At 30.1% G+C, this 24762-nt stretch overlaps 3 protein-coding genes across 8 annotated transcripts; 2 read left to right on the plus strand and 1 right to left on the minus strand.

Annotated features, from left to right (window-relative positions):
* Window positions 1–322: 322 nt before the first annotated feature.
* LOC103488520 (thermospermine synthase ACAULIS5) lies at window positions 323–5147 on the plus strand. 2 transcript variants are annotated; one of them, XM_008447310.3, is made up of 10 exons: window positions 323–679; window positions 780–846; window positions 952–1046; window positions 2155–2257; window positions 2856–2944; window positions 3112–3268; window positions 3468–3543; window positions 3696–3754; window positions 3856–3992; window positions 4585–5147. In XM_008447310.3, exons 1-10 carry the CDS (start codon window positions 387–389, stop codon window positions 4694–4696), a joined length of 1188 nt encoding a protein of 395 aa, XP_008445532.3. In that variant the 5' UTR covers window positions 323–386; the 3' UTR covers window positions 4697–5147. The 2 variants fall into 2 exon arrangements, with proteins under 2 accessions (XP_008445532.3, XP_050938042.1); XM_051082085.1 differs by lacking the exon at window positions 3856–3992 and having other exon boundaries at window positions 354–679.
* Window positions 5148–6582: 1435 nt separating this feature from the next.
* Window positions 6583–9370, plus strand: LOC103488519 (uncharacterized). 4 transcript variants are annotated; one of them, XM_051082087.1, is made up of 8 exons: window positions 6583–6901; window positions 6981–7020; window positions 7102–7172; window positions 7358–7452; window positions 8028–8095; window positions 8387–8497; window positions 9054–9230; window positions 9337–9370. In XM_051082087.1, the coding sequence occupies exons 1-7, from the start codon at window positions 6658–6660 to the stop codon at window positions 9181–9183; spliced, it is 759 nt and encodes a 252-aa protein (XP_050938044.1). In that variant the 5' UTR covers window positions 6583–6657; the 3' UTR covers window positions 9184–9230; window positions 9337–9370. The 4 variants fall into 4 exon arrangements, with proteins under 4 accessions (XP_050938044.1, XP_050938043.1, XP_008445531.1 ...); XM_017044434.2 differs by having other exon boundaries at window positions 6584–6868; XM_051082086.1 differs by having other exon boundaries at window positions 9054–9356.
* A 1085-nt stretch (window positions 9371–10455) lies between these two features.
* On the minus strand, window positions 10456–18564 carry LOC103488518 (ATP-citrate synthase beta chain protein 2-like). 2 transcript variants are annotated; one of them, XM_008447307.3, is made up of 17 exons: window positions 18380–18564; window positions 17061–17231; window positions 16854–16956; window positions 16355–16420; window positions 16150–16273; window positions 15815–15949; window positions 15437–15497; window positions 15282–15358; window positions 14972–15127; window positions 14751–14879; window positions 14457–14589; window positions 14245–14372; window positions 13712–13817; window positions 13516–13592; window positions 13361–13431; window positions 12960–13244; window positions 10456–10792 (listed from the first exon to the last, which is right to left on the minus strand). In XM_008447307.3, the coding sequence occupies exons 2-17, from the start codon at window positions 17158–17160 to the stop codon at window positions 10717–10719; spliced, it is 1827 nt and encodes a 608-aa protein (XP_008445529.2). In that variant the 5' UTR covers window positions 17161–17231; window positions 18380–18564; the 3' UTR covers window positions 10456–10716. The 2 variants fall into 2 exon arrangements, with proteins under 2 accessions (XP_008445529.2, XP_050938045.1); XM_051082088.1 differs by lacking the exon at window positions 18380–18564 and adding an exon at window positions 17429–17650.
* Window positions 18565–24762: the final 6198 nt, after the last annotated feature.

The following is a 24762-nucleotide window of genomic DNA, read 5'->3' on the forward strand; positions in this document are numbered from 1 at the left end:
TTCTTAAAAGTGTCTAATAGGTCATTAAATTCTCAACACTATTTAATAGATCTCTAAAATTTTCAATTTATATAAGTTTGGATTCTGTATCTCATATAACATTAAACTAAACTTTTGATTATGTGTCGAGTAAAAAGATAAATTTTAAAAATCAAAAGTTTTGTAATTGAATGTTTAGATGGTATTGATAGAGAATAATAGATGTCTATCGATATATATATTCGTTATCGAATGTGAAATTTTGGTGTGTCTAATAAATATTTCAAACAAATTGTTATATATGATAATTTGTAAGGCATATATTTCAAACAAAGTAAAGTAAACAAATAAATAAAAGTGAAGAAGAAAAAAAAGTAAACGGTTGCATCTATAAAAGGATCCTCACAATGAGCATCCCAAAAATCCCCTTCAAAACTTCCAACCTCTCTGTTTCGTCATCAACTATTACGTTCCCATTTCTCTCCTTCTTCCTCCTTAAACCGATGGGTCCTGCAGTTCTAAGCTCACACACCAATGGCTTCTCTCAATCAGTCGATCGAAACTTCGAAGAGAAAACCAATTACATCAATGACGATAATTCTTCTCACGAATCGGTAATCAACAATGTTAATGGCGACGATTGCCATTGGTACGAAGAAATCATCGACGAAAACCTCAAATGGTCCTTCGCTCTTAATCGGTATTTGATTTTCCTTATTAGTTTCCGAAATCTCTTGATTTTTTCTTCACAAATTTCATCTTGGATTTTCATATAAATATAATCCTTCTCTTATCTTCAGTGTTCTGCAGCAAGGAACCAGTGAGTTTCAGGATATCGCTCTTTTAGATACGAAGCGTTTCGGAAAAGTGCGTTATTCAAGTTCCGAATTCCAGTTTTGTTTCGTGATTTTTTGAATCGGTTTCGGTTTTCTTTTTGTATAATAACGATCTGATTAAGGTTTGTGAGTGTAGGCATTGATGATCGATGGGAAGATGCAAAGTGCTGAGGCCGACGAGTTTGTTTATCATGAATGCTTAATTCATCCCCCTCTGTTATGCCATTCCAAGTGCGCTTTCCTTTTGCTTCATTATTTTGTTTTCACTTTCACTCAAATTATAATCTTACTTTTATTTATTAATTAAATTTGTACTATCAATATTAAAATTATTCCTCATTCTTGCATGTTGAAAGTACAAAAATGAAACTTTCTAATGTTTAAATCATCATCTCTCAACATTGTTGGTAATGATTGATTAAGATCAGTAATTGTACCAAGCAACAATTTTGGAGATACAATAATTTTTGTATTAGATAGGCTTTTATATGATTAAATCTATCAACTAATAACTTTATTATATTTTTAATTTTTAATTTTTTTTTATATACGTTGATATTCTGAATTTAACTTTTATATTTGTAAATGTAAGTTTGATTAAAAAATTAATACTTATAAAAGATGCTTACATTATTATTTAGTTGAGTCGTGATTTGTGTTTACGTTTAAATTTTTTTAATCGTTTTAGCTGAATCAAATTTGGTGTTGATTTTTCTTTTCATTTTTTTTTAAACTTTTGATACAATATTTTAAATTAAAGCAAAACTATTTTCCAATTTAAAGCATATAATTTTAAAATATTATCTTATAATAATTTTGATATTAAATATCTATGTTAAAAAATAAAGACATCAAATATCAATATAATAATAATCCAGATTATATGTCTACTTTAGTCTTTAGTTATGCCATGAGAATTTAATATTAATTTACGAAATATCATTTCCTCTCAAGTCATAATTGATTGTTTTCTTAATTGAAATTTGTTTTAAAAATTGTAACAATATTAAATTAAAGGAAAAAAAATCAATGAAAAGGGTCTTTCTTGATTTGAAATATGGATGTGTGATTTAAGAGGGTCTAACATGAAGTGTCATTTATACTTATCCACCATTTTTTTATGCAAAGAAAAGTGAATAATCAATAGAAAAAATAAATATATATAACTATAAGGTAAAACATTCAACCTCCAATTTTTAAAAACGAGTTTATTGAACCTATTTTACTATATTTACTTTTAAAAGAACGATAAAATATAATAAAAATGTTATATTTATGACGCTAAGTTTTTCTTGGGATTAACTTTGTTTATTTGTTTTATTATGGTCGTTGTTTGTAGCCCAAAAAGTGTCTTCATAATGGGAGGTGGAGAAGGCTCAGCAGCAAGAGAAGTTCTTAAACACAAATCAATAGAGAAGGTTGTTATGTGCGATATTGATCAGGTAAATTATATTAGCCAACGATCTAATATTTTGTTAATCTAAATATAACTTAATTAATTGAATCAATTAACATGTTATCGAACTAAAAAAACAAAACAAAAAGTGTACACATACTTAACCGTTGAATAAAATACTAGTTTTATTTTAGATTTTAAACTATATCAATTAAATAGTTACATGCAACAAAATTTAGTTATGCATTTAACCATTGAACAAAATATATCACATACAGAGTAAAGACTATATCGATCAAATAGTTACATACAACAAAATTTAGTTCTCTATTTAATCATTGATCAATATATATATAGTTTTGTACTATATTTTAAACTATATTAATCAAATTGTTACATACAACGAGATTTAGTTATGTATTTGACCGTTAAACAAAATATATGTAGTTTTGTTCTAAATTTTAAACTGTATCGAAATTTTTTTTAGAGATTAAGATATCATAAATTCAAATGTACATTGAAAGAACAAAATTACATGAATCAATACCGAAAAGAAAAAAGTTAAAATTAAATTGTACGAAAAAGGTTATTAACCTCAGATTTATTTATTTATTTAGTTTTTATTCTATAAAATCTGCTTATAGGATGTGGTGGATTTTTGTCGTAAACATTTGACGGTGAACCGAGAGGCCTTTTGTCACAAGAAACTTCATCTCGTAATAAACGATGCAAGGTAAGTTAATTAATTATTTAATTATAACACAAATTATATATATATATATATATATATAATTGAAATTAAAATTGGTACCCATCTTGGAATAAAAATTATGTAACTAACATATTGTTTGGATAATGTTTGAAAAATGAGATTTGAAATTGGGTTGTGTTTGTGTTAAGGGTGGAATTGGAGAAGAGAAAGGAGAAATATGATGTAATAATAGGAGACCTAGCAGATCCTGTTAAAGACGGGCCTTGCTACAAACTCTACACCAAATCCTTTTATCATGACATCCTCAAACCTAAACTTCACCACAATGGCATTTTTGTAACTCAGGTCAGCTTTTCACTCTTATTATATCTTTTTAAAATCATTGTAAATACAATAATTTAGACACAATAAGTTTACTTCTTCTTTTCAACCTTTTGATATGAAGAATTGAATTTTCTGTCCATTATTAATTTAAAAAAATTGGTAAATGTGCAACACATATATTTTACTTTAAGAATAATTTTGACAATTGTAAGGTTTTCAGGCAGGACCAGCCGGAATTTTCACCCACAAAGAGGTTTTTACCTCAATTTATAACACAATCAAACAGACCTTCAACTGTAAGTTTCTCTTTCTCAATTAATTACAAAATTAACTATACTCAATTTGAAACACAGCTAGTTTATTTAGATTAATTAATTAAAACCTTATTTTAAAGTTAAAATAACCATTTTAATTACTCTCTATCTCTCTTTGTATTTTCTTGATACAGATGTGATTGCTTACACGGCTTACATACCATCTTTTGCAGACACATGGGGATGGGTTATGGTATGAGATAAATATTAATTTTAATTTAACACTATATAAATTATGTAAATTAGCTAAGTCTATAAATTAATTAACTTAGTTATGTTTAAAAAAAAAAACAGGCATCAGATCATCCTTTCTGTATAAAATCTGAGGAATTGGATAAGAGAATTGAGGATAGAATCAATGGGGAGTTGCTCTATTTAACTGGCCCCTCAATTGTGTCTTCCACCATTATCAACAAGATTGTCTCTTTAGCGTAAGTTCAATATTATCCTTCGTTGCACTTCATAACCGTTTAAAAGGGATGAGCATCAGTTGCTTGTAGTTAGTTTTTTAACGAATTTCCATGGAATTGATTATAATTGGTTTAGTAAATGTTCGTGTCAATCTTGACCGTCAAGAGTGGTTGGCGGGTTTTTCGATCTACTATGCTCACCCCTATTCAAAACTTTAGATAATTATAATCAGTGTCAATTTTAGGAATAATAATTAAGTATATAACAACATTTTAAAAAAATTACAAATATAGCAAAATCTATTCGTGAGACTTCTATTACTGATATAGTCTAGTCTATCAGCGATAGACTACTATTTGCAATATGGTCTATCAGTCGTAGAATTCTATCATCGATAAACTCTAACAAATTTTGCTATATTTACAAATTTTTTGAAACGTTACTCTATACTTCATTGTATTTGCGATTATTTCTTGAATTTAAAATAATGTGACAATGATTTAAAATAAAATCTGATTCAAAGGTGATTATATTTTTTAAGTTTTTGAATTTATGTATTATTTTAGAAAGGGTTGAATTTGCAGTGTTGATTTTGGTTTAATTTTGATTCAGGTTGTTGAATGAAACTCACATCTACACTGAAGCGACAGCAAAGTTCATACATGGTCAAGGGGTTGTTGGATGCAAACAATTGAACGGGGGGAGTTGTGGTCGTGGTGTGTAAATATACCATAATATTAAGGACCCTAAAATATATCACACTTTAATTAAAGACACCATTAATATAAAAAAACCTAATCAAGATTATTACTTTTCACTTATTTGGTATAAGAAAAAGAAAAAGGAGAAAATTTAGTTTGTATTATTGATTACCTTTTTAATATATAAATTAGAGTTAGATGACAAAATAAGCATAGCGTAATGATATAGCTGGAATGTACTAATACCGGAATCGAGTTGGTGAATTTCATTTCCTTATATAATTGGTTTAGAAAGGAATTATTACTAGTGTTTCAACTTTGTTTCATATTTCATAATATATTGTTAGAGAATAGTTTTCTTTTGTATGTGTGAAAGTAAATATATTGGATATGTAATGGATATTATAATGGCGTGTAGTAAGGTAAAATCTTCTGTATTTGCGAAGGTATTAAGAGGTTTACACTTCAAATTAAGGTTGGATCGATGATCTCTTTTTGAATATCATTCAATTTCAATCTTCACCCTTGATCGATGTTGTATAAATTCATAAGTGACATAAGCATAAAACGGCAACCAACGTAGTTAAAAAGAAGTCATAACCCACTCCTAACATTTGCTAGTACTAGTTTGAAGACATGTGAGACGTGTCAATTGCCATGACCTTACAACTCCAACTGTGTAAGATAACCATGATCTACTTTTTGCTCGACTATTTGAAACTTTATCAGGCTTTCGATGAGTTTCACTTTATCCTCAACCGAACTTAATACATACAAAACTAAATTTCATTCGATGATACACGTAACATGTACGTGTATTGAGATTTAACCTTGTTCATATATGCCCTAGGCCAACTTGCCTCTACTCTAGGCTAAGTCTTGTGGTTCAACCTTGTTCATATGCCTGGCTAAGGCAATCACAACCAAACATCACATCTCGACTCTTAATAGCCCGATCTACATGCTTTTACATCATTTAAAACTTCACCAAAATGTGTTTGGACCCTTTGTTGTTCAATTCATAGATTTACATGTGTAAGAAATTTCATTAAATCTCAATAAAAATGAAACCATAGTTAGTTATCTTTTTCATGGACAAAATATTTTGCCTTTTGTCAAACAACTTATTCTATGATAAACAATATCAGATTGACCACATATTTTCTTATTTAGTATGGATTTTCAATGTCGTTTTCTTTATTACTTTACATAGAGGATTCTTTTCGTTTAAAGAATTGTCTTCCAAGTGACACTAAGATTGTAATTTATTTTTAAGGTTGCCCACTTTTTTTTTAGAGTATGTTCTTTTGTGGAGTGAAACACAACTATGAAGTCAGCCATTTTCTTTCATGTGTTCTATACATCGTTTTTATAAAGTATAGTGAATAAATTATTACTTATCAATGTTAAAAAAACTATTAAATTATTACAAATTTGAATAAATTATTACTTATCAATGTTAAAAAACTATTAAATTATTACAAATTTGAAAATATGAAATTAAGTTATTATCAACTAAAGTCGTCAATGAAAAACCTTTTAACATTTAAAAGAAAAAATAAGACTAATTACAATCTATAGTAATTTTTAGAATAATTATTAAGTATGTAACAATATTTTTAAAAAGTTACAAATATAGCAAAGTATTACAGTTGATAGATGAATCTTTGCTACATAGTCTATCAGTAATAGATTACTATTATTGATAAATTTTTACACATTTTTTTATATTTACAATTTTTTAAAAGGTTGTATGCTTAATTATTTAGAATATAACGGCTATATTTGCAATTGATTTTCCAAGTTTGATGTATTGAGCCGTTCGTAGCTTATTGGGCCGATATGCCGCTGGGCTTTTAAAAAGCCCGCCGAATGATATTGCATTGGATAAAAATGGATGAGACGGAATCTCCTTCTCCACAAACGCCATTCCTCCCTGGCTGACTGAGAGAGGGAAAAAGGTCGGCCGAATGTTCTATCGTCAATGGCGACATCCACCACTCCTCCGCTAATTAGCTCGGAGCAGTTCAAATTCTCCGCCTCCATTCTTCCGCCTCTGCCGCTGAGATTCACCGCCGCCAATAATAAGAATCACTGCCGAGTGAGGTGCGCACTGTCCTCGAACAATTGGCGGGAGAGTAGGCGACTGTTCTCCATTTCTCTCGTCCTCTCAAATTTGTTCCTGATTCCTGACCGTATGCTTTCTTCTGTTCAGCGAATTATAGCCGGTTGTGTTAGTTCTACTTGACGGACAAATTCTATGAATAAACCGTTATGAATTGCGTTTTTTAATGTTTATCTATGCAGGTGCTTCTGCTGGAAGCTTTCTGGACAAATACGTGAAGAAGTAAACGATCGTGTGATATTAGTTTGAGCCTTTACCTATCTGCTGAGGTTCATCAAACTGATTCTGATGCATTCTATTCAGGAAAAAGCTGGATCCGCTTGAAGTTTATGTTCCTGCCGTCATATTGACCAAGTTACAAATCGAAGACGTCGGTAATTAAGCATGATAACTATTTCGTTTCTGAAGTTTTGGATTTTTCTTTCACTTTGTAATCCGAATTTGCATTGTTCGTGTGTGAAACTTGATCAGTCGTTCAAAATTTCACTTGTAAGAACGTTCATGTTTATTGATATCTACGCAATTTTATGTAATGTTAACTGTTTCTTTTCCATTGCAGGGAAAATTTTGGAAGGTAGTAAACCAGAATATGCGACATGCCGATCTCTCTTGCGTTCTGGACTTGCATCATCTCTTCGCGTAAATATTCGAGCAGTAAGTTGAAAACCTTCTGGAATTGTTGAACATTCCTCGATCCTTTACCTGCTCTTTCAAATTCTCCTACTCCGTTTGACGTCGAAGTGTTTGTATATATCCGTTTTCCTTTCTATAATCTGTTTTCAAATTTATTACTCGATTCTGTTAGTTAAAGAATATTTGAAAAGAAGCTTGATATCAGAACACTTGTAAATAAGATCAAACTCCTACAATATTATTCCTCTCTATTTAATATGTTACTTCCTGTGTTTCTCACCCGGAGAAAAGTGCTAGAAAATATATTGATAGGATCGAACTTAATCTAATCTATCTCTTTATTAAAGGTTTGGTTTCAGCTGTAATAGTATGCCCGTGCTTGTTTGGGCAATTTTGCCTCGTTTAAACAGTGTATATGCATATACATTCCTCATTGCTCCTCTGACAATTTGATTCCACTCAAATCCTCATTGCAGACTGCTATTTCATATTGGAAGTTACTTACAGCAATAGTTTTTTTTATCGCGTTTACTTCTTTTGAGTTATTTCTGGTCATGAGTTCATATAGAATTGTGGAAATTTTGTTTCAATAATAGGTCGCACAATATGCATCAGAGGATGGAAATGGAAACATTGCGTTCGACAACGTTGACCGATGTCTCAGGTTTTCTTTTAGCGTCTTTTTAAGTTAAGAGGAATGTGTGATTTTGAGGATAATGTCAATTTCAGAATGACAACATACTGAGGATCTCAACTTCTAAAAAAGCCGGAAACATAAGCATTAAACATGCTCATTTTTTCTGCTGCTTCTTGTAGTTGATGAGGTGATGTGAGGGCTAGCAATTACTTTATTATGAATGATATGGATAGTAAACTGATCTGAATCTTCTACTTTTTTGCGTCTACTAAATGATGATCTATTTCTAACTTTTGTAAACATTTTAAACTTGCGAAGAGCTCTGGAAGAACTTGATTCTTCGCTTTTACGTGCTACAAGAAATGATCAAGGAACCTCAATTGAGTCAATGAAGACCAACATTGACACTGCCGTTCTTGCTCTAGACAGGTAACCTTCTGTTGATTCGTTAACAAGGAATATATGATCTGGTGTCTCAAGTTTCAATCAAAACTTTCTAAGTTGGATTTATATCCTGGAAGCCTGAATTTATCTGATCTAATCAAAACTTTCTAAGTTGGATTTATATCCTGGAAGCCTGAATTTATCTGATCTAATATAGTTTGAATTTAGTTTATTGGTTTGTTGATTTACAAAAGTAAATGCGTGGTCTAAGAGGGTAAGTTTAAAAACTAAACGCACATAGCTAAGAGACAAATACATGTATAAGTTAGGTTTAACATCAAATTCTAAGGCATAAAGACTTAGTCTGGTAGGTAAACCGAGATCCATTCTAAAGATAACTTGAATTTCGTCTCCTAACCAATTAGCAATAAGAGAAGTAATTCATATTTTAAAGATTATGGCGTCCATTTTTCCAGGATCCTTAACAAAATTATCATTTAGAAATTAGAATTCATCCGTTTGCAATCGACACCATAATCTAATCCGACAACTAGTTAATATTTTTATGACTGTGTTTCTAAACTTCTTTCCTTTGTTACAGGCTCCTTCAAACTGTTCCTGCTGATGTGTTAGCTAAAGGGAAGGCCATTGCTGATGCTTATATCTCTCCAGAAGTGGAGGAAACCGAAATTGAAGACCCACAACTGAAGCAGTTGGAATCGATTTTATAACATTTACTTCATATCCTCAAACTCAACACGATCAATTTTCTTTTAATGTGAGTATGCTTTATTGAAATGAGATGTGTTTATAACAGGAATATATATAGATATATATTTACGTATATTTCACACCGTTATAACATTGTTATTTTATTTATATAGGTCACCAATTTGATGAGGTATTTCTCTTCTCTTACTCTTTTGGTTTTGGAAACTTTTGTGATTGGTGATCTTCTTTTCTTTTTCGATGAATTAAACTGATTTCAAAGAGTTGAAGTATAAAAGAAAAAAGCTCAAATTTTAATTTTTCTCACTTTTTTTTCTTTTTCGTTTTTCAATCAATTTTACAACTTTTAATTGATTTTTTTTAAACAGTATGGAAGATTAAAATAAATTCAGAAGTTTTATTTAGGAAATGGAATAAATAAGAACCAGAAAGTAATGGCTGAATTTGGTTTTTGGTTTTAAAAGAGTATGTTTTTTCTTCCTCATGTTTTGTCTATTTTTAATTGTTTTTAAAATTATTTTTCTGAAAACTGTTTTTCAGATTTTCAAATTTTGGCTCGATTATTTTTAAGATATTAATTAAAGAAAATAGATAACAAAAAAATTATAGGTAAAATGATTATTTTTAAATAACGCATAATTAACTAATATATTTAAAAAATACAATAAAATCATTACTATCTATCTATAGTGGATAATATCAAATCTTGATGATAGTTTATTTTGATCTATCGTGATTTATCATAATAGATTGTAATATTTTATTATATTTATAAATATTTTTAGATGGTTTGTCGTTTAAAATAAATTTTTGGATTTAATTTTTAAAAGTTAAATTCTAGATTACTTTTTCTTTTTTGTTTTTAGTTTAATTTTTAGATGTTTTGGCATTTAATAGCTCAGCTACAATTTAAAAAGAATAATCGTGAAACAATTTCAAAATTTTCTAGACCTTATTTAGGGTTTTTTTTTTCCATATTTGGTAAATAGTTTTAATTATTTTCTATAAGAATTTTGCATTTAAAAATCGTTAGAAAAATGCTCAAAGAACAAATAACTCAAGAAAAAAAACGAGTGTTTTCCAATAAAATTAGTGTCAAACCAAGGATTTCAGCTTAATTGATTTAATTTGTTTAAGAAAAGCTTCATCAATTATTTAATACTATTTTAACTGTAGTGGAAATACATTTTTTTACATATCAAATTATCTAAGATATTCAACTTTTAGTATTCCATCACTTGCAGCCACCACCACTTGAGAGCTAGAAAATACACTAAAACGAATAAATGTACGGAGACGATTTATTTTATGAATAAAAACACTACAATCCTTTTCTTATGAATTACAGTTAGAAAACTAAAGAGCAAGACATGACACATACGTTGATCTAGAAAAGGGTAATGAAGGAAAAATGGAGAGGGAAAAAAAAAGAAGAAGAAAAGAAACAAACAAACAACAGTATCCGTAGTGATAATAATTTTACAAAAATTTGGAAATTGAGGTTTGGCCGGGTCTTATGTGTATAAAAGTCCTTATCATTTGGTGTAGAGGACATCTTCCCAAGGATGGCGGTATAGAGGCTGTTTCAATCTCTTCTGATCAAATGTATGTCTGCCAATTCAAGTTCCATTTCCCAAGAAGAAGGTAATCAGGCGAGATCATTTTTAGAGAATAACTTAAAAGGTATATTCACCCGTTAAAAAAGAAATAGGTAATAATAAATTTTAAACACTTTCTCAAGTAAACTTTTTTTTTTATCTTTTTAAAAATATAAAAAAATATTTACACTGTGTATAACAATTTTAAAAACAAAAAAATCCAGAGATACACGGTATAAAATACAAAAAATGTCTCGTGTGTAATATATTTGGTAACGACTATTATTTGGTACACGATCGTTTAAATTTATTATTTCAATTTTAACGTTTAATTTAGATACACAATCCTTTAATTAATTGAGTTACACAATTGGTTACACAATCGTTTAGGTTTTGTTATCTCAAATCCGATTTTCTTTTTCAAAATTTGGGACACTATTGTTTAAATTTGACTGAATGATTTTTTCCAAAATTCTTTACACACAATCTTTTAACTTTGGATTTAAATGGTTAAACGATTTTTTTCAGATTCTTTAAACACCATGTTTTACATTTGGTTACCTAAACAATGTAAAAAAAGAAAAGAAAAAAGACGATGCACTCGATGAACGAAAAAAAAAAAAGAAGACATGCACGCAGCGAAAAAGAAAAAGAAAAAAAAACAAGAAATACAATATAAAAAAAAAAAGAAATCAGATTCAGTTACCTAAATCTAAATGACTTAAAAAAAAAGGAAGAAATCGCAACTAAAAAAAAAGTAAAGGAAGAGGACGATAAAAAAAACACAGAGGAGAAAAAGATAGAAAGACAAACCTAAAATATTTAAAAATGATTAACTTTATTAATTTTGTTACACGGACAATAAATATTTTAGTAGTTTGTTATATTTATGAAAGTTTTCTTTTTTTAAAAAAAATTAGCCCTATAAATATCTTTTACACTACTAAATATCTTGCTTTGCTAGCTACTTTTTTAAGTAAAAAGTTAAGTCAATTTTTTAAAACTAAAAAATAGATTTTGTTTTTACAATTTAGTTAAATACAGCTCTTATTTAAGATGGAAACAAAGTATTGAATGAACATTGCAAAATTTTCATATATATATATATATGTATATAAAATAAAATGGTTATTAAACAAAGTCTAAAACATATCACTTCTAAAACTATCACTTTCAACCGAATGCTTTTCCTATTGTATTTTTAGGAAAACAAAGAGGCAAATTAGGTGCTTCTAGAAAAATTAAATGTAAGTTAAAACTATCATTTATCATTTAGAAAGAAATTCTTTAAATTAGAAAACAAGCTTGAATTGTAATCTCAATCCATCTAACTTTGGTTTTTGTTTGTGCTTGATAAATCCTCAAACATGAGAATAAGAGATCAATTATTTATATCTCTATGGAATTCAAGGTACATTGTTCACCATTCTTGCATCCGCACTAGAAGTCCTCACTCGAAGTGCTCATCAAATTTTAAAGTTACACTCTTTTGAAATTTTGGTTTAGATTTTAAACATTTTTAAATAGTATCAACAAAATGAAAAAAACTTGTAGAGGAGTAGAGTTTATAGGCCAAAACTTCAAAAATAGAAATAAAGAAAATGAAATGAGTATTGATGGAAATCCCAAGTTTCAATACATTTTCTATAACTGAACACAAGATTAGGAGTCATAAACTCCTAATTTAAAACTGGAAAATAGTTTTAAAAACAATTTGGTTAAAAATCGACAAAAATTGAGAGGAAAAAAAATAGATAAAATGCATTGAGATACTAATAGTGTTAGTGTATCGATAAAATTTAAAATTTTATTATATTTTGTAAATATTTTCACCAATATTTACAATAAATTTTTCTTTGTAGCTTCATTAGATGCCTTCAAATTTGGTTACCCTAGAGGACACGATTGAGAACATACAAGACTAGACTAATTTAGCCTAAAATGCTGCTATTAATCATAGTTGAACTTGTGATTTTGATTTTGGATTAGGGAGGAGGGTAAACGAAACATAGTCAGGATTTTGAAATGGACGTTTGTTGGGGGAGTTAGTTGTGTGTTTTTTGGTTTGACGTGTGTTCGTCGAAACTCAACCGCAGTTGTTGTAAGTTTAAAACAAAAACAAATAGAAGGAAAAATAAAGATAGAAAAAGGAATTAGAAGAAGAATTGGTATTTACTTACCCGATGAGACCAATGGAGCGAGCAAGGACAAAGAGGCCGTTCAAATAACCAATTTGGACGATCTCGTCAATCTCTTGTTTGCTGAACATTCCACTGCCAGCAAGAAGATCCAAGAAAAGAGAACCAATTGCACCATCCACATTAAGAACCAAGTTGTTTGCCTTTGAGAGTGTGTAAGTTTCAACCTCCACGGCATATTCCATGTACTTCACTGTTGGGAAATGTGTTCTTGCAAATCGCTGTAGCAGCTCCACTCTCTTGTCTCTATTGTCTCCTCTCTTTATCCTTTTTTACACACAATTCCAATTTCAACGTTAACAAACTAAACCCTCTTCTTTTAAGGTCCTTTTTTATAATCATTACGTTTTTTTCTTTAAATAAATAAACTATGGGGTGTGTACCTGTGACCAATTCCAGGCACTCGAATTCCTTTCTTTTTCATGCTTTCGACAAACTCATAAGGCGTAAGACCCTACAAGAAGGCAGGAAAAACCATAGGATCATACAAAGAGTACAGACTCGTAGGCACCAAGTTTCAAAAGTTCTAAATTCTTACTCTGTCATAAGCATCCTTAAAGTACCGAGCAGCGTCATCAATGGCACCACCGAATCGAGGTCCGATAGTAAGTAAACCTATTTTCAGATAGTTACATCAGGAAAAAACCGGACTTCGGGAGTAAAAAGCCATGACGTGGAAAAAAGAGAAAGAGAAATTACATAAGAAGGGAAATGAAATGACAGTTACAAAATACCTGAGACAAGACTGGACACGAGGTCTTTTCCAGCCCTTGCAGTTACTATGGTGTTATGCGCTCCAGATACACAAGGACCGTGATCAGCACAGAGCATAATACATATCTGTTGAGGGCATGAGTTTTCACAACACGTTCATGATAGTGGAATGCCGAGAAAAAAAAAATACTGAATTCAACAAGCTTGAGTATCCATAAATACTTTTAAACATGTTTTGGAGTGATTTTAAAATTATTTAAGAATTAGACATGTTTTTGAGTAATTTTAAAATGATTTTAGTTATGTTCGTGATGTAAGAAGTTCAAGGATTAATTGGATAATTAGGTAATATTTTAGGTTATTCCTTTTTATAATAAAACTCTGTAAATATGCTTTTGATCATTAAATTTGGAATCAAAATATTAAATTGATTAAATGATCAGAAATATGTTTCAATCCTTCAAACATGTCTTTTTAGTTTAGAGGAATCACTAGAAGTGAACTGAGAAAACAATATAAAGTGATATTTATTTTCAAGAAATTAGCTACTAACCTCAATGAAGTGTGTACAGTAACGAGGAAGGCTGCGCTTGAACCATAAGAGTGAAATGACATCGCCAACGCCATAGCCTTGCTCAACAATTGAAGACATCGGTATTCCAGCGTATCTTGGCTCCTCACCTTTTTAAAATTAGTAAATAAATCTTTAGAAAACCAAATTAAACCCTCCCAATTTAAAATATAGCGATCATGTTGAAAGCACACCTCTGTCATCAGAAATGGTGGAAATAATGTGGGTTGGTGCACGAACTTTCCCACTCTTAATTGCTGAGTTAAGATCCTCAGGAATTTGAGGAGGCTTCACTTCCTTCACTGGAGTAATTTTCCCGTCTCCAACCTAGGGGTTGGATTAGATGGCAAAATAAATTATCTGATAGTGCAACTAGTATAATCGAGGAACATTTACGATTTATCCCCCTCATACAAATATAAGGACAAGGGTGGTCGAAAATAGCTCTCCTTGATATCATAGGAGAAAGTCATACAATGCAACTTTACCAATTTTTCAAATGTTTCCTTAATTGCAGCTTCAAGGGCCTCATATGATGTGGGAACAACAGCTCCAGCTTCCTTTAAAGCTTGATTTTTTGCTTGTGCAGACTCCAACTCACCACCACTTTTTGCTCCCTATACGAAAGGTAAGGGAGCAAATAATGTGTCAGCCAACCACATCAAACAGTAACAATACTCTAAGCGGAGTAACTCTGAAATCAACTTACAGCATGACCAAATTGAACTTCAGATTTAAACAATGTGGCACAAGTGCCACTAACCCAGGCAACCACTGGTTTGTTAACTTTTCCTTGTTTCAAAGCTTCAACTAAAGAATACTCATCTCGACCACCAAGTTCTCCAAGCACAACCATCATTTTAACCTAAGAATAGGCCGAAAGGAAAAAAAACACACATTGAATGCAAATTACAAATTGCAGAAGCAGCCAACGAGTCTCCACAGTGCAAGACTTGAACGGCCAAACGGAGATGACTAGATAAATTGAATGGTATCTTTAGAGATGTCAATCAGAATACCTGTGGAATGTTGTTAAACCGCAAAATGTGATCAGAAAGAGTCGAACCTGGAAACACATCTCCTCCAATTGCAATACCTGTACAGAACAAGAATTGATCAAATGTAATTTCAAACAGCCCAAAGAAAAAGACGAGTGAGGTGCCGTGGACTGTACCTTCATAAATTCCGTCGGTAACACGTGCAATAGTATTATACATCTCATTAGACATTCCACCCTGCAGAATTATAACAAAATATCTCGTGTCATTAATGTGTAGATTAACTATTTTAAAGAAGTCAATGAGGTTCAACAATTCAATAGAGAAACGTAACACAATCTTGAGAAAGACGGTCAATGAGGAGAAAATACTAACTAGTAGCGCGAACAGTGTCGAACACACAGACTAAATTGAAATAAGATCTACAACGGCCATAACATTTATCGGACGGTCAACCAATATCATAGTTTCATACTTGAAAGTTAAGAGCACAATTTGGTTGAAAGAAGTAAGCTGACAACAAGAAATAAGAAAAAGAATAAGAGGCTGCTTACTGATTTAGAGACAAAACCAACAGATCCCGGTCTGTAAAGCTTGCATTGTACAATATTGTCAATCGTTCCAGCAGTGTCACCAATTTTAAATGCTCCGGCTTGTATGCCTCCAACAGTAGCTGGGCCAATAACAACCTGCAGATTAGGCGAAGATAAATCATTCAATATCAATGAAGATTACACGACTTTTGGCCCTGTTTTCTTCGCGCCACTCAGCATTTGGTTTATAAATGTGGCATTTTGTATGATGTACATAATAAGATCAATAATGTTTACTTTTGTATTACCAAAGCTAGGAAAGATCAATACCACTCGAAGCATCAAAACATTCTTACCTTATTGTTTGCCCGTGCATATGCAATCAATTGTTTAGTGTCCGACTCCGGAACACCCTCAGCTATGACAGCTATAACTCTGATGGTAGGCTGTTTCAAAGCAGCCATTGAGGATGCGGCAGCACTACACGGAAGTACAAACTGATTATGAGTGGGAACAAAAACCTCCACTACATCACAATATCAGCAAACAACGATTATTAACCTTCTAAAGGATGCAAAGTTGATGAAAACATCAGCAGTAGGGTGTGCTGCACAAGCTGCTTCAATCCTGAGAAAAAAAAATAATAAATAAATTCAGATGCTAATTCATTTGTTCTGATTACTAAACCAATAAAACTTAAACCACTTCTACAAATGAGATAAAAGAATGTAAAAATAACAACTTCCGTAAAACGAGATAAAAAAGATACAAATTGTACGGAGAACTAGCGCTTATTAATGAATCTTCAACATAAAAACATTTAAATCTACAACTTAGAAGTTATTATCTGTTATTGTTTTCAAAGACAATATGATGCTATAGGCCTATAGCTGAAAAGGAATGTGGTATAGTAGCAATTAAATTATAAACAGTTTCCCCGTACTAGAAGCCATTGAAACATAGTGACCGATACTTAGATATTAATAACTAGAATTATACATCAATAAAGGAGACAGGTTACAAATAATTATTACAAAAGAATGGGAAATATATCACGCACGTAGAATGCACAGGAATGGCAATTTCCTCTTGACCAAAAAAGAGTTTCTGAAATCCCTCAGAACCAGGATTGATAATTCCAGCAACTGATGGTGTTTCCCTCCCTATAAAGTGAGTCAGACAGATTAGTTCAGTTCAGAGTACAAAAACCACAGCCACCTGATACGACAATCTGGCAAAAAGCAAAGTTACAAGAACTAATACACACCGCAAAGGAAGTCAAAATCAAGCATCCGTTGGATGGGAAGTTGTTTGTAGTTATAGAATAATGCTTGTGTCGTGCGAGAAAATATTTGTCCAGTAGCCATGGTGATCTTCAGAGGGACCTGCCAATAGCAGTGTGATTCTTCTTATCTTTTCACTGTTAACTTTATTTTCCCTGGAAAAACAGCCCAGCAAAGATTTAAATAAAAGTGCAACAAAAGATTAAATAGAGTAATGTTGTTGGGTTTATACACAGATTCAACGCTAGTAATTAATGAGATCAGGTGACCATGAATGCACTTCCCCTAACATTTTGCCCCCCAACTACTAGAGTCGATTATCTAGTCAAGAACAGTAAATCATTAACTTAACTCATTAATTAAAGGATTCGTCGCTTTTATTACTAAGTTCAACAAAAACACTATGCGCATTACAGGTGAACCAAGGCGATGTTGCTATATCATTCAATAAATCGAATTCTTATTATCTAAGAACATTAAATAAATCAATCTCTTAAAACTGAATCCTTCGAGTTGCAACATTCAACTGACTGGAGGGAGAACGGGAGCATATTAGTCCAACAACAACAGCCTACGCCTACTAGATCACTGTTGAAACTCAGAAAGAAAAACGAACAAATTTGAATCATCGAAAGGAAAACTTGCAAAGATTGTCACGTAACTCAAACTAATAGGGTTAGTTAACCAAATTACTTGTTCTTCCTATACTTTCTATCCTTAAGTCGTATAATTAGCCTCATGGATTTTCTTTCTTATCTGTACACTGTACAGTACTCTTAAGTAAATACCTAAGAGGTTCTTACAAAGTATCTTTTCTACTTGCTCTTTCAGTAGATTGATTAATCCTTCTACGCAGACGCAATGTCTAGATTAGAAAATTCGTATTGAGAACATCATTTAAGATGTTGAAACACGGTTTCTGAACTATTATTGCTAGCATTACAGAAATCCGTCTAAGATCAATGCCGAACAAAAAAACACAGAAGGTCAAACCATAGCAGATCAAACACTCATACACACAAAAAGATTTATTCCAAAAGAAAAAAAAAAGTTCAATCAATTGCAATAGCACGTAACAATTCGCTTCGAAAAGATCCACAAACAAATGTCAATGATCGGCATGAACTTGAAACCAGTGAGTAAATGAGATCGAGAAAGCACGATGTTTAACAGCCAAACATAAATTTGAATCCAGATCTAGAAACGCGCCAGAATCCATTTGAAAGTAAATAGGCAACAAAACAAGTGGAAGAACAGAGGCGGGAAGCAGTATCGAAGACAGAAATGCAACTAGAAAACCTACCAGAAAGGTCAGTGAGAGCCGGCGAGTGAAATCCGGCGGTGATCCGGCGGAGAAATGCAACGGGAGAGGGAAATTGAATGCTGGAAGTTGGAGGAGATTGAATTGGGATTTAAATATGGAAGGTGAGCGTATTCAGTTGAGAGAACCGGAGAGCTACCCCACAAGAGAGAAGAGTATGATCCAGCATCCAGCCACGTGCCCCTTGTTAGTTGGCTCGCAATCATCATTATATTTAATTTTTCCTTTCCAAACCTTTATTTTTTTTTTTCCACCTCAAATTTAATATCAACAAATTATCTAACAACAATATAGTTGAACAATAATTCACCGTTGGCAAATATTTACCCTTTTATCAATTTTGTCGTGGTTTTTTTCTTCGTAATTAGTCTGTCTGTTTTTTTCTATTTCTAAAAAACTTTTTATAATGGACAATTATAATATAATAGGTAACAATTATCATTTTTTTTTTTCACTTCGTTGGTTTTGTCTCCATGTTTGTAATCGGGCTACTAATTATGTAGCTCGTTATGGTGTTGGTTACCTGAGTTATCTTCTTTGTGTAATTTCCTTTCCTAAAAAAGTTTTTGTCATACATTAGAATTATTTCCTTCTCTATTTGAATCCAAAATTTACATGTAATCTTCCTTTCAATATATATATCATTAAATTTAACGTTAAAAAACGAAACATATTTTTTTAGTTTTAGTTTATTACTTGTATATTATTAAAAATGTAATACTATTTTAATATCAATTTAAACATAACTGTACAAAAGCTTGTATTTTCCATTGAAAGGTCACAATTCGACTAAAAACATGTTTTTATTGATTAATATTTGATTTAGAGCTTTTTTCTAGAAAAAAAAATATTATACACGTTTATTCGAATGAAAATAGTAAATACCTTCCGGAATGCACAATGGAATGGGTACAATTGTAGTAGTGGATTATCGCCCTTGTGACTGATAGAGCTGGTGGACGGTAGGTAGATCCGACGGTTGGCTTCAATTTAAAGAATTCCCGAAAATTCTTTTTGCTCACGCAATTGACATTTTTTAAAAATATTTCTTAAATAATTCTATTTTTCCACCTCTCCACTTGTCATCGCTCAAATTACATTAATCCATCGTCTACAAAATACCACTGGAATGTAAAATTGTGATATATCTCGTAATTTGGTTCATTTTGTTATATTTTTCATAAATATTTTTTTAAAATAATCCAATTTAATGTATTTTAAAAAATTATCATTAAATTATACAAGTGATATGGTAGATTATATTTGCGTTATATTATTTGCTATTCTAATTAAAATCATTCACGTGATTAATTTTAATTTTTAAGGAGTTTTTCTAAAAGTAGAAAAATAAAATAAACTACACTTTGATTTTTTCTATAAATATTTTGACAATTTCTTTAATTTTATTTTATTTTTTACATTTTAATTGTTTTTTGTAAGGATGTGAATGATTTTGTAATTTCTAAGTAGAGATATATATGAGGCGAGGCATGGACGAAAAGGCTTCTCTCCTTTCCAATTTCCTATTTCTATTTTTTGTTCTTGTAAAATTTCTCACAAAAAACCAAGACGCGGACTGATTGTCCATAGATGTAAAGTTTCCCTCAAAAGAAAAATGTTACGGGAAAAATGTTATGGGTGTTTGTTTGTTTTAATTTTATTAAAAAATGTACTATATTAATAGATCGTTTTCGATACATTTTTATTCAAATGAAACAATCTAATTTTTCTTTAATAGAAACAAAAATATTTTATGGTTAAAGATATGATTAACATATTTAATTCCATAGTTTGTAAAAATTAAAATGGAAGTTAAACCTAAATCTCTGTTTCGTCCAATTTTCCTAGCTTGAAATTTTAATACTTGGGCCTTCCACCAATTCTGTTGGCCCATTGATAAAGCTGGGCTTCAATAAAAGCCTTATTCGTTAAAGGATACAATATACCTAAAAAAAATTGTTTTGTAAGGGATAGTTGCAAATGTAACGATTATATTCAAAATAATTAAGTATATAGTAATATTTTAAAAAAATTGAAAATATAGTAAAATCTGTTAAAATCTATCAATGATAAGAGTCTATCATTGATAGACCATGTAGTAAATGTTGGTCTATCATTGATAAATCATAAGAGTCTATCAATAATAAAAAGCTATCACTGATAGATTTTTCTATATTTGCAATTTTTAGAATAATTATTAAGTATGTAGAAATATTTTTAAAAATTTGCAAATATAGAAAAATCTATCGGTGATAGAGTTCTATCATTGATAGACTCTTATGTTTTATTAGACCAACATTTGTTGCATGGTTTATCAGTGATTGATTTTAACAGATTTTGCTATATTTGCAATTTTTTAAAAATGTTGCTATATACTTTATTATTTTGAATATAATTGTTATATTTACAACTATCCCTTTTTCTGAACAAAAATGGGAAAATGATAGCAAATACCGCAATTTAGAAAATAAAATAAAATTATCCAAAATAAAATATTTGTAAAAATAAAAAGTATTTATTTGTTAATTTGTAAAAAAATTTAAGATGTCAAGTTTGCTCTTCAAAGACTATAATTAATATAAGTCATTATTGATGGTTGCCAACAGTTAAATTGCTGATAGCACATTTCTCAATGATAACAACTGATAACACATTTCTCAAATTAAATGTTATCGTTGAGCATCTATCAATGATATAAATTAATAACAATTTATAGCATCTATTAATTGCTATCATCAATAGTTACCAACAATGGTAACTTTGAATCTGAGAAAACTAAGAAGAAACACTCGTGATGGTGGAAAATAGAAAGTTATAACTGATAATAATTATCGATTATAACAACAGTTTAGAGATAATGAAGAAATTACCTCTTAGTGAAATGATATATTTATCGTATATTTAACAATATAAATACCCCATTAAAAATGCTTCTTTCTATTTCATTATACAAAAAAGAAAAAAAAAACCTTTACGATATTTAAAATTTACAAGTATTAGACATGCAATACCTAAAACTTCGCGAATATCATGATAATCTATTATTACTATTTTCATATGAATAATACTTGGGTACACTTCATGTTGTACATGTTTACATGTATCCTTTCAATAACAAAAAGACAAAAGAAAGAAGCTTGACACTTAATACATGCAAGTAAGTGTTGTTATTTAAAATATTAATGGACAATGCAACAAAAACTAAGTCAATATGTTTGTGTTTTATGAACTTTAACTAATTTTGAGGGGATGATAACCAAAACTTTGAAGTTAACAAAAGGTAATTATGGTATATAAAAAGGCAAAGTTTGAAACAAGTGAAAAGATAGAAGAAGGTGAGGGTGAGAATATGAAAGGAAGGGTAAAAATGAAATAAATGAGGTTGGTGAAGGGTAATTTAGACTTTTTGAAAGAGTAGTGCCACGTCAGCTAGAATGAAGAAAACAAAAGACAGAAGGTAGAATAGTTGAAGATCCCAATGAAGGAGTTTTCTATTAGTTTCATTTCACTCACTACTTCAATTTTCAGCTTTCCCTTTTCCCTACAAAGTGAAATATTCTCTCAAATTTCTCTCCATCTCTCCATTCCACATTCAACAATCCTTCATTTATTTTTTTATAAAAAGTTGTTTTCATTCCTAATTCTTGTTCAAAATATTTATAAATATAACAATTTATTCAAAATAAACACCGAATATTTTTGTTTATCAAATTTTTCTTAATGTCTGTTATTGATATGTAGTGATTTTGTTATGTGTCGTAGATATTTTGGCCCATTTTGCTGTATTGGAAGACAATAATTCTTTCGATTTATGACTTTTTTAAAAATGTTTTTGAAATTTTAGCTTAATTTCCACAGTAAAAAACATTTCTAATAGTATATCTTTCTCTTTTTTCCTTTTTATTTTATTTAATGTTATTGTAAATGTCTTTTTGTGGTTCTTTTGCTTCTTTTTTGAAAAACCTTACCCATTGACTAACATTTGTCTTTGGTGGTAATTTCCTATTGAGTCTCAAAATCATTCTTGAAATTTTAGGAAGGTTTTGAAAAATATGCCATTGAACGTTGAGTTGATTTCAAAAGTGTTTTTGAAAAAGCAAAAGATTAAAAAATAATAATAATAAAATATAATAATATGGGGTCTATTACGTAATAGTAATTCTCACGAGTTTAATTCTTTGTTTTTAAAATGAAATTATATTCAATTAAATCTAAAAAGGTGTGCCACCAAAAACTAACCAACTTATCAATGGAATTAAAAAAAAAAAAAAAACCCTATATTTATATAATATGAAGAGAAGCTTATGATTTTATTCCTATTTCTAGCAAATAAATAAATAAAAGAAAAAACCATGTGAGTTCAACAATTGCTTGTTCAATTTTTTTTTTTAACTTAGGTTATACTAACAACTATAAAGTTTGAATTATGCTTCAAAACTCATGAATCTAAACAAACTCCACCTCCCTGTGAGGTTGAGTGGTAATACGTCTTACTAAAGTAGTAAGAACGTAGATATCCATTTCTGATATTAATGTTACAATTGAGAATATTTTGGATGTTAAAAATGTTGTTAACGTTGAAGTTTTTTGTAATATTTTGATCCTCTTAAGGGAGAATAAAGTTGTTCGTGCCCTCATGGTTTATTGACGTCCTCTCAAGATTGCTCTTTGGTCCGAAAAGTATCTTTTCTAGCCTGTCTCTCCTCACTCTCCTTTAGGATGAACTCATGGTTGTGCAAGAGTTTTTGGGCTTGTTTGCCTTCATTTGCCCAAAAGAAAAAAGAAAAAAAAAAACCACTTCTACCGAGTTCATAACTTATAGGAATAACCATCTAAATAATAAGAATATTTACCATTAAATTAATTGAATCTAAAATACCATAAAAATCAAATGGATCAATTAGCTAACTCTCACAAACATCGCTAGCTAAAGTTTAATTAGCTTAATAATAATTAACATCTTTTAATACTCTATTGTTATTCTCACTAAATACTTAAACAAAATATTTCTATAATTTTATCTATGTGATTTAAATATGTATAATCGAAGTTCGGGTTATTATCCCATACCTTCCTAACGAATTATGTATACATTATAAATTCTAGAACGGATAAAAAAGAATCAATAAATAAGCAAACCAAAGTATGAATGCAAATTAATTTTACACCTCAATAATTGAAATCTAAATAAAAATATGAACGTCCCATTCCAATCAAATAATTCCCTTAAAAAAAATTGGTCCATACAAGAGAAAAATTATGGTATTGCTTCTTAAGCCAATTATAGGTTTGGTCCCCAAAAACACATCTTCCTTATTCATTGTTCTTTTCGGTCATTACTGTTCAAATCCCACAAAATCCAACCAAAAAAGTCGAACATAAATAATGTCTCTTAGTTGCTATTGTATTTTGTTTTATAGTTCCCATCACAATGCTCGGTTTCTTATAAGAGAAAGTCAGGTTAATTATTGTCAACTAAACGACTTATTTTGCTTCTCTAAAGTTAGAAATTCAAAACTTCAATCCTATTTTTTACTTATCGTACTCATTATTGAGACAATGTCTTCATTTTCTTTGTTAATTTCATCTTTAGTTTTAACATGTAGAGGTAAGTGGAAATTTTATATATTTCTTTTAAAAAATTGTGTTTATAAACACTATTTTCACCCCAACTTTCTTTCCTTGTTATATACATTCTATCAATTATTTAAAAAATCAAGCAAAAAATCGAAAACTAGAAAAAAAAATAGTTTTCCAAAAGTTGTTTTTAGAAATTGAAATTCAACTAAGAATTCAAGTTTTTAGAAATTTCAACTAAGAATTCAACTATTGTATTTAAGAAATATACAAATCACATGAGACATAAAAAGAAAATAAGCTTAATTTTTTAAAACAAAAACAAAAGATGAAATGTTTAAACGGATGTGAAATAATTATATTTTAAATTTGCTATTTTTAATTTAGATGTTTTCTTTTTCTTTTATCCACTTGGTTTGTTGGGCATATCGATTATTTTAGTCATTTTAATTTTTGGTTATGGGTACTAATAATAAATATTGAATATAGGTCACGAATCAATTTTTCATTTTAATTTCATGAATTATTTTTCAATTTGCTTAACAATTTTGCATGAATCATTAAAACATATCCTTTATAATTGAGCCTGATTTTTCAATAATTGTTTTTAACATAAAGTTTCGTACATGTCGTGCATGATTATCATCTCTTCTCATATGGTCCCCTTGCTCACTATTTATTAACATATAACTGTAGCACCTACAACATTTGTTTTATTTGTTTATGGAAAGCTCCCTAGCTATGTTCTTAACATAACCTTTTTGGTGCCACAATGTGTATAAAAATAT

This window comes from Cucumis melo, chromosome 3, assembly GCF_025177605.1.
Source record: "Cucumis melo cultivar AY chromosome 3, USDA_Cmelo_AY_1.0, whole genome shotgun sequence".
Classification (NCBI taxonomy): domain Eukaryota; kingdom Viridiplantae; phylum Streptophyta; class Magnoliopsida; order Cucurbitales; family Cucurbitaceae; genus Cucumis; species Cucumis melo.

Excerpts from the sequence above, each read along its gene's own strand:
- LOC103488520 (XM_008447310.3), top strand. The coding sequence starts at position 387 with ATGAGCATCCCAAAAATCCCCTTCAAAACTTCCAACCTCTCTGTTTCG. Across the intron at positions 3,544-3,695 it reads AATCAAACAGACCTTCAACT|ATGTGATTGCTTACACGGCT; the intron begins GTAAGTTTCTCT and ends TTCTTGATACAG. Across the intron at positions 3,755-3,855 it reads ACACATGGGGATGGGTTATG|GCATCAGATCATCCTTTCTG; the intron begins GTATGAGATAAA and ends AAAAAAAAACAG.
- LOC103488519 (XM_051082087.1), top strand. The coding sequence starts at position 6,658 with ATGGCGACATCCACCACTCCTCCGCTAATTAGCTCGGAGCAGTTCAAA. Across the intron at positions 7,453-8,027 it reads TTCGCGTAAATATTCGAGCA|GTCGCACAATATGCATCAGA; the intron begins GTAAGTTGAAAA and ends TTTCAATAATAG. Across the intron at positions 8,096-8,386 it reads AACGTTGACCGATGTCTCAG|AGCTCTGGAAGAACTTGATT; the intron begins GTTTTCTTTTAG and ends AAACTTGCGAAG.
- LOC103488518 (XM_008447307.3), bottom strand. The coding sequence starts at position 17,160 with ATGGCTACTGGACAAATATTTTCTCGCACGACACAAGCATTATTCTAT. Across the intron at positions 13,593-13,711 it reads CGTGTCCAGTCTTGTCTCAG|GTTTACTTACTATCGGACCT; the intron begins GTATTTTGTAAC and ends ATCTGAAAATAG. Across the intron at positions 10,793-12,959 it reads CGCTCCATTGGTCTCATCGG|ACATACATTTGATCAGAAGA; the intron begins GTAAGTAAATAC and ends TTGAATTGGCAG.